This window comes from Penaeus vannamei, chromosome 26 (assembly GCF_042767895.1).
Source record: "Penaeus vannamei isolate JL-2024 chromosome 26, ASM4276789v1, whole genome shotgun sequence".
Taxonomy (NCBI): domain Eukaryota; kingdom Metazoa; phylum Arthropoda; class Malacostraca; order Decapoda; family Penaeidae; genus Penaeus; species Penaeus vannamei.
The window spans coordinates 8264175-8274174 of record NC_091574.1 but is presented as its reverse complement, the minus strand read 5'-3'; the positions used below and the strand labels follow the sequence as shown (position 1 = coordinate 8274174).

The following is a 10000-nucleotide window of genomic DNA, read 5'->3' as shown; positions in this document are numbered from 1 at the left end:
TCTCCACATTAACCAGAGAACGCAGGAATGAGCACCATAGATCACCACCCAACTCCCCAAAAGATATCACCAGGCAAATACACATACATACATACATATAGATACACATACATACGTTTACATACACACGCATACAAACACACACGCATACATACACACACACACACACACACACACACACACACACACAAACTGAAAAAACGAAAAAAAAAGAAAAAAAAGAAAAAAAGAACTCACCATACTCTTCACCATAGGAAGCAGAGAGTAGCGGAGGAAAGGCCAATCACTGTAGCTCTCCACCTGCTGGCCGTTCACCTTCTCGACGACCTCCTTGGCCAGCTTGTGGAAATCCTTGTGGCTCTTGAAGGGGGAGTTCTTCGGCTGCTGCTGGAAGAACTCCTCCGCACTCCACGCCTTCGGGGGGTGGGGGAGGGGGTGGGGGAGGGGGAGGGGATGAGGCAAGTTTTTATTAATTACATTCGAAAATAAGGGTATCATCGGCATTGGTATTTTAGTGTAATGATCGTTATCATTACTTCCACTACTAATAATGATACTAATGCGGTTATCGCTATTACTACCATTATCAATGTTATTACCACTATCATCAATATCATCACAATATCATCAACACCATTATCACCACTATAATTATCATCACCACAATTAACATCATTATCACCACTGTCACAACTATTATCATCATCACCACCATCCCCATAATCACCATCATCACCACCCAGACATCTTAAACCAAGCCATCTATCTATCAGCCTACGCATCCTCGCTATCTAATAATCTTCCAATCTTCCCATCTATCCCATCCATCCCATCCATCCCGCCCACAAACCCCGTTAAGACGACCCACCTGGTTCCTCCACGCCTTGGCAGCGAAGTACACGGGCGTCGCCATGCCGTAGTTGGGCCAGTCCGCCGGCTTCTTCTTCGGCAGGATGGACTTGGCCGTGGTGTTGGAGATGGCCTGGTGGGGGAGGGGCCACATCGGGAGGCCGTGGGTGTACCAGTGGTATTTCGTGTCCTTCAGTTGTTCCACGTCGTTGATGGTCCAGTAGGGGTCGTCTATTACGTTCTGCGGGTGGGGTGGGAGAGGGGTTAGGGGGTGGGAGGTGGGGGGGGATGGGGAGGTAGGGGAAGGGGAGGGGGAGGTAGGAGGGAGGGAAGGGGGAGAGGGAGGAGAGAGGTGGGGAGGGAAGGGGGAAGGGGGTGGTGGGGAGGGAAGGGAGGTAGGTGGAGGGAGGGAGGGAAGGGGAGGGGGAAACTAGATGGAGGAGGGAAGGGGAGGTGGGAGGTAGGGGAGGTGGGGGGAGGGAAGGGAGAGGTAGGGAAACTATGGGGGAGGGGAAGGGGAGGGGGAGGTAGGGGAAGGGGGGAGGGAAGGGGGTGGGGGAGGTAGGGGGAAGGGGGGAGGGAAGGGGTGGGGGGAGGTAGGGGAAAGGGGGAGGGGGAAGGGGGAGGGAAGGGAGGTGGGAGGTAGGGGAGGGAAGGGGAGGGGGAAGGTGGTAGGGGGAACTAGGGGGGAGGGAAGGGGTGGGGGAGGTAGGGGAAGGGGGGGAGGGAAGGGGTGGGGGAGGTAGGGGAAGGGGAGGGGAAGGGTGGGAGGTAGGGAAAAGGGGGAGGGGGAAGGGAGGAGGGGGAGAGGGGGGAGGGAAGGGAGGGGGAGGTAGGGGAAGGGGGGGAGGGAAGGGGGTGGGGGAGGTAGGGGGAAGGGGGGAGGGAAGGGGTGGGGGGAGGTAGGGGAAGGGGGAGGGGGAAGGGAGAGGGGGAAGGGTAGGGAGGTGAGGGGGAAGCGGGGAGGGAAGGGGAGGGGGAGGTAGGGGGAAGTAGGGGAGGGAAGGGGAGGGGGAGGGTAGGGGGGAAGGGGGAGGGAAGGGGAGGGGGAGGTAGGGGAAAGGGGGAGAAGGGGGTGTGTGGAGAAGGGGGAGGTGAGTGTGGTTGAGGGGGTAAATTCTGGTTGAGTCTGATTTTTTTTCTGTCTCTTCTCTTCCCCTTTATGTCTGTTTTCATTTTTTTCTTCTCTCCCCCTCCCTCCTATCTCTCTCTCTCTCTCCCTCCCTCCCACCTCTCTCATTCCTCCTTCTCTTCCCCCCCTCCCTCTCCCTCTCCCCTTCCCTCTCTTCCCCTTCCCTCTCTCCCCCTTCCCTCTCTTCCCCTTCCCTCTCTTCCCCTTCCCTCTCTTCCCCTCCTCTTCCTCCTCTCCCCCATCTCCCTCTCCCTCTCTCTCTCTCTCATCTTAGAATCGCTACCCATCTCCTCTACTCGGTTAGTAACTAATTTACATAAACAAATGGAAAAGGAAAATGTTTATGCAAATTTGTACGTCCGGTCATCTCTGTACATTGATGCGATATTCTGCGCGTTTCAGAAATTTTAAAAAGCCATTTCTCTATCTGCAGGTCTATCTATTTACAGTATATCTACTTATGTATTAGCCTACCTATCCTCGCTATCTGATCATCTTTCAATCTATCCATCTATCCCTTATCTGTCAGTCTGTCTAGCCATCTATTCAGTTTATCCAGCCATTTATCTACCAATATATCTTTCTACCTATCAATCTCCTATCTATCTGCCTATCTATCCTGCTATCTATCCTTACTCTTATTCAGAATATACACAAAGTTGTTTAGAAACCCCACATGAGAAAAAAAACAAAACAAGAAAAGCGGCCTTTCCATGTAGATGGTCTTTATAAAGAGAAAAAAAAAATCTATACTTGCCTGAGCGACCATTCTAAGTGGAGTTATAAGTAATTAATACAAGCGAAATATCCCGATAATTGGGAATAGGTAACTTTGCGTGTGGGCGTTGGTTGGGCAATTGCTGGTCGCATAAGGCAGGTGGTCGTTGTAAAAAGATGGTTTGTAATGTGGCTTTTCTGAAGGGGAATTTCAAGTGGTCGTTCTATACAAACCGATAGATTTGATTGTGTTAACATATGTGATATCAAATGTTTTATATAAATGTCTATAAATTTCTGTGTGCGTTTATGTATGTATGCATGCATATATGTATGTATGTGTTTATATGTGTATATGTATATGTATATAAATATGTATATCTATATCTATCTATGTATCTATGAATCTATATATAAATATGTATATATATGCATGCATATATGTATGCATGTATACATGTATGCATGCATATATGTATGTATATATACACATACATATACAGGCAGACGTACAAACATGTATAAATGTACATGTACAAACATGTATAAATGTACATGTACAAACATGTATAAATGTGCATGTACAAACATGTATAAATGTGCATGTACAAACATGTATAAATGTGAATGTACAAACATGTATAAATGTACATGTACAAACATGTATAAATGTACATGTACAAACATGTATAAATGTACATGTACAAACATGTATAAATGTACATGTACAAACATGTATAAATGTACATGTACAAACATGTATAAATGTACATGTACAAACATGTATAAATGTACATGCACAAACATGTATAAATGTACATGCACAAACATGTATGAATGTACATGCACAAACATGTATGAATGTACATGCACAAACATGTATGAATGTACATGCACAAACATGTATGAATGTACATGCACAAACATGTATGAATGTACATGCACAAACATGTATGAATGTACATGCACAAACATGTATAAATGTACATGTACAAACATGTATAAATGTACATGTACAAACATGTATAAATGTACATGTACAAACATGTATAAATGTACATGTACAAACATGTATAAATGTACATGTACAAACATGTATAAATGTACATGTACAAACATGTATAAATGTACATGTACAAACATGTATAAATGTACATGTACAAACATGTATAAATGTACATGTACAAACATGTATAAATGTGCATGTACAAACATGTATAAATGTACATGTACAAACATGTATAAATGTACATGTACAAACATGTATAAATGTACATGTACAAACATGTATAAATGTACATGTACAAACATGTATAAATGTACATGTACAAACATGTAAAAATGTACATGTACAAACATGTAAAAATGTACATGTACAAACATGTAAAAATGTACATGTACAAACATGTAAAAATGTACATGTACAAACATGTATAAATGTACATGTACAAACATGTAAAAATGTACATGTACAAACATGTAAAAATGTACATGTACAAACATGTATAAATATACATGCACAAACATGTATAAATGTACATGTACAAACATGTATAAATGTGCATGTACAAACATGTATAAATGTACATGTACAAACATGTATAAATGTACATGTACAAACATGTATAAATGTACATGTACAAACATGTATATATGTACATGTACAAACATGTAAAAATGTACATGTACAAACATGTAAAAATGTACATGTACAAACATGTATAAATATACATGCACAAACATGTATGAATGTACATGTACAAACATGTAAAAATGTACATGTACAAACATGTATAAATATACATGCACAAACATGTATGAATGTACATGTACAAACACACACACACACACACACAAATGTACATGTACAAACACACACACACAAATGTACATGTACAAGCACACACACACCCACACACCACACACACACACACACTCCCCCCCACACACACCCCTCCACCCTCCCCTGCACGCCCGGGCACCGACCTTGGCATCCCCGGAGTGCCACTTGGCCGCGTCCTCGAAGTTGTCCCTGTGCAGGTTGAAGATCGCGAACTGCTTCATTTTGTCATCGAGTTCGACGTGAGTGACTCCCGCTTCGCACAGGTCTCGAAGCACCGACTCCCGCGTGGCCGAGCGGCGAGATGCGTCCACGAATCTGAGAAGAGAGAGGAATGAGAAGAGAGAGGAATGAGAAGAGAGAGGAATGAGAAGAGAGAGGAATGAGAAGAGAGAGGAATGAGAAGAGAGAGGAATGAGAAGAGAGAGGAATGAGAAGAGAGAGGAATGAGAAGAGAGAGGAATGAGAAGAGAGAGGAATGAGAAGAGAGAGGAATGAGAAGAGAGAGGAATGAGAAGAGAGAGGAATGAGAAGAGAGAGGAATGAGAAGAGAGAGGAATGAGAAGAGAGAGGAATGAGAAGAGAGAGGAATGAGAAGAGAGAGGAATGAGAAGAGAGAGGAATGAGAAGAGAGAGGAATGAGAAGAGAGAGGAATGAGAAGAGAGAGGAATGAGAAGAGAGAGGAATGAGAAGAGAGAGGAATGAGAAGAGAGAGGAATGAGAAGAGAGAGGAATGAGAAGAGAGAGGAATGAGAAGAGAGAGGAATGAGAAGAGAGGGGAATGAGAAGAGAGGGGAATGAGAAGAGAGGGGAATGAGAAGAGAGGGGAATGAGAAGAGAGGGGAATGAGAAGAGAGGGGAATGAGAAGAGGGGGATGAGAAGAGAGAGGAATGAGAAGAGAGGGGAATGAGAAGAGAGGGAATGAGAAGAGAGAGGAATGAGAAGAGAGGGGAATGAGAAGAGAGGGGAATGAGAAGAGAGGGGAATGAGAAGAGAGGGGAATGAGAAGAGAGGGGAATGAGAAGAGAGAGGAATGAGAAGAGAGAGGAATGAGAAGAGAGAGGAATGAGAAGAGAGAGGAATGAGAAGAGAGAGGAATGAGAAGAGAGAGGAATGAGAAGAGAGGGGAATGAGAAGAGAGGGGAATAAGAAGAGAGGGGAATGAGAAGAGAGAGGAATGAGAAGAGAGAGGAATGAGAAGAGAGAGGAATGAGAAGAGAGAGGAATGAGAAGAGAGAGGGAATGAGAAGAGAGGGAATGAGAAGAGAGAGGAATGAGAAGAGAGGGGAATGAGAAGAGAGAGGAATGAGAAGAGAGAGGAATGAGAAGAGAGGGGAATGAGAAGAGAGAGGAATGAGAAGAGAGAGGAATGAGAAGAGAGAGGAATGAGAAGAGAAGGGAATGAGAAGAGAGAGGAATGAGAAGAGAGAGGAATGAGAAGAGAGGGGAATGAGAAGAGAGGGGAATGAGAAGAGAGGGGAATGAGAAGAGAGGGGAATGAGAAGAGAGAGGGAATGAGAAGAGAGGGAATGAGAAGAGAGGGGAATGAGAAGAGAGGGGAATGAGAAGAGAGGGGAATGAGAAGAGAGGGGAATGAGAAGAGAGGGGAATGAGAAGAGAGGGGAATGAGAAGAGAGGGGAATGAGAAGAGAGGGGAATGAGAAGAGACGGGAATGAGAAGAGAGGGGAATGAGAACAGAGAGGAATGGGAAGAGAGAGGAATGAGAAGAGGGGAATGAGAAGAGAGGGGAATGAGAAGAGAGAGGAATGAGAAGAGAGAGGAATGAGAAGAGAGAGGAATGAGAAGAGAGAGGAATGAGAAGAGAGAGGAATGAGAAGAGAGAGGAATGAGAAGAGAGGGGAATGAGAAGAGAGGGGAATGAGAAGAGAGGGGAATGAGAAGAGAGGGGAATGAGAAGAGAGGGGAATGAGAAGAGAGGGGAATGAGAAGAGAGGGGAATGAGAAGAGAGGGGAATGAGAAGAGAGGGGAATGAGAAGAGAGGGGAATGAGAAGAGAGGGGAATGAGAAGAGAGGGGAATGAGAAGAGAGGGGAATGAGAAGAGAGGGGAATGAGAAGAGAGGGGAATGAGAAGAGAGGGGAATGAGAAGAGAGGGGAATGAGAAGAGAGGGGAATGAGAAGAGAGGCGAATGAGAAGAGAGGGGAATGAGAAGAGAGGGGAATGAGAAGAGAGGGGAATGAGAAGAGAGGGGAATGAGAAGAGAGGGGAATGAGAAGAGAGGGGGATGAGAAGAGAGAGGAATGAGAAGAGAGGGGAATGAGAAGAGAGGGGAATGAGAAGAGAGGGGAATGAGAAGAGAGGGGAATGAGAAGAGAGAGGAATGAGAAGAGAGAGGAATGAGAAGAGAGAGGAATGAGAAGAGAGAGGAATGAGAAGAGAGAGGAATGAGAAGAGAGGGGAATGAGAAGAGAGGGGAATGAGAAGAGAGGGGAATGAGAAGAGAGGGGAATGAGAAGAGAGGGGAATGAGAAGAGAGGGGAATGAGAAGAGAGGGGAATGAGAAGAGAGGGGAATGAGAAGAGAGAGGAATGAGAAGAGAGGGGAATGAGAAGAGAGGGGAATGAGAAGAGAGGGGAATGAGAAGAGAGGGGAATGAGAAGAGAGGGGAATGAGAAGAGGGGGATGAGAAGAGAGAGGAAGGAGAAGAGAGGGGAATGAGAAGAGAGGGGAATGAGAAGAGAGGGGAATGAGAAGAGAGGGGAATGAGAAGAGAGGGGAATGAGAAGAGAGGGGAATGAGAAGAGAGGGGAATGAGAAGAGAGGGGAATGAGAAGAGAGGGGAATGAGAAGAGAGGGGAATGAGAAGAGAGGGGAATGAGAAGAGAGGGGAATGAGAAGAGAGGGGAATGAGAAGAGAGGGGAATGAGAAGAGAGGGGAATGAGAAGAGAGGGGAATGAGAAGAGAGGGAATGAGAAGGGGAATGAGAAGAGAGGGGGATGAGAAGAGAGGGGGATGAGAAGAGAGGGGGATGAGAAGAGAGAGGAATGAGAAGAGAGAGGAATGAGAAGAGAGAGGAATGAGAAGAGAGAGGAATGAGAAGAGAGAGGAATGAGAAGAGGGGAATGAGAAGAGAGGGGAATGAGAAGAGAGGGGAATGAGAAGAGAGGGGAATGAGAAGAGAGGGGAATGAGAAGAGAGGGGAATGAGAAGAGAGAGGAATGGGAAGAGAGAGGAATGAGAAGAGAGAGGAATGAGAAGAGAGGGGTAAGAAAGGAGAGGACGAAGAAAATAAAGATGTGCGGCGAGATGCGTCCACGAATCTGAGAAGAGAGAGGAAAGAAAAGAGAAAAATAAAAAAGAGGACGAAGAAAATGGTGTGCGCCGAGATGCGTCCACGAATAAAAGATAGATAGATAGATAGATAGATAGATAGATAGATAGATAGATAGATAGATAGATAGATAGATAGATAGATAGATAGATAGATAGATAGATAGATAGATAGATAGATAGATAGAGAGAGAGAGAGAGAGAGAGAGAGAGAGAGAGAGAGAGAAAGAGAAAAAAGAGAAAGAGAAAAAAGAGAAAGAAAAAAAGAGAAAGAGAAAAAAAAGAGAAAGAGAAAAAGAGAAAGACGTTGGTTGGCAAATGGTAAACAACGAAAAATGGAAAAAAGGAAAATATAAAAGAAAAAAGTTAAATGCAGGAAAAAACTAAGAAATCAAATATGAAAAAAGAAAAGCTGAATGGAATCCTTCAACACTCCGTCAGATTACTTAACACTTTCAAACTACTTACTTGTCACACCCTAGCTAACACTCCCCTCACTGAACACCCTCCCAGCTTACCCAAGACACCTCTACCTTCTACAACACCTCTAGTTTACTTACTTGATTTCCCGACACATGTCCACGGGGTCAATGGTGTTGCTTCGGCCAAGGGAAGGCGTCTTGACCAGCGCCCATGCCAGCTGCACGCCCATCAGAGACAAAATCAGGATCTGGCCCACTGCGCCCATCTTGCTTCGAACTGCGAATGAGAATGATAAAATGATAAAAGCTTTAATAATGATTATAATAAATGATGATAATGATAATAAAGATGATGATAATGATAAGAAAACCAAGAATGATGATGATAATAAAAACGATGATAATGATAATAAAAACGATGATAATGATAATAAAAACGATGATAATGATAATAAAAACGATGATAATGATAATAAAAACGATGACAATGATAATGAAAACGATGACAATGATAATGATAATGAACAATGATAATGACAATGAACAATGATAATGACAATGAACAATGATTGATAATGACAATGAACAATGATTGATAATGACAATGAACAATGATAATGACAATGAACAATGATAATGACAATGAACAATGATAATGACAATGAACAATGATAATGACAATGAACAATGATAATGACAATGAACAATGATAATGACAATGAACAATGATAATGACAATGAACAATGATAATGACAATGAACAATGATAATGACAATGAACAATGATAATGACAATGAACAATGATAATGACAATGAACAATGATAATGACAATGAACAATGATAATGACAATGAACAATGATAATGACAATGAACAATGATAATGACAATGAACAATGATAATGACAATGAACAATGATAATGACAATGAACAATGATAATGACAATGAACAATGATAATGACAATGAACAATGATAATGATAATGAACAATGATAATGATAATGAACAATGATAATGATAATGAACAATGATAATGATAATGAACAATGATAATGATAATGAACAATGATAATGATAATGAACAATGATAATGATAATGAACAATGATAATGATAATGAACAATGATAATGATAATGAACAATGATAACGAACAATGATAATGATAATGAACAATGATAATGATAATGAACAATGATAATGATAATGAACAATGATAATGAAAATGAAAGATTATAATGAAAATGAAAAATGATAATGTTGATAAAAAAATTGATGATAATGATAATAAAAAAATATGATAATGATAAGAAAAAAAATGACAATGATAAAAATGATAATGATAATAAAAATTATGATGAAAATTATAACAATGAAAATACTGATAATTCTTTACGTCCAAAAAATCATTCATCAATGTAAGTTGTGGCGTTACTGTTCGTGTCTGCAGGTTGTTTCTTAAACCGACCTCTGCAACTTTTGTCTTCTTCAAGAATATGCAATTAGCCCCAACTTAGTGCGTCCATATCGTAAAGATTTATTTATTTATTTATTTTTGCGTTACCGTTTGTCTGAGGAATATTTCTCATACCGATAACTATTTTTTTGTCCTCTATAAGAGTATCTTCAATTTGCTTTGCCTTAGTGCGTCCATACCGTGAAGATGAACCCAAATACAGCTTACATATACATACGTTTTCGTAAGGAATGCTGCCAAATTTACGAAGGACGGTCGATTTTTTAA

General features: G+C 42.1%; 1 protein-coding gene across 2 annotated transcripts in view; it reads right to left on the bottom strand.

The window, feature by feature from the left end:
* LOC113805639 (uncharacterized) overlaps window positions 1–10000 on the bottom strand; it is a 33199-nt gene that overhangs the window by 5812 nt on the left and 17387 nt on the right. For both annotated transcript variants that reach the window (XM_070140018.1, XM_070140019.1), the window contains exons 2-5: window positions 8395–8533; window positions 4685–4856; window positions 869–1090; window positions 238–414 (exon numbers count right to left, since the gene is read on the bottom strand). In XM_070140018.1, coding sequence (XP_069996119.1) covers window positions 238–414; window positions 869–1090; window positions 4685–4856; window positions 8395–8522 — 699 coding nt within the window. In that variant the 5' untranslated portion in view covers window positions 8523–8533. The remainder of the gene's footprint in view (window positions 1–237; window positions 415–868; window positions 1091–4684; window positions 4857–8394; window positions 8534–10000) is intronic.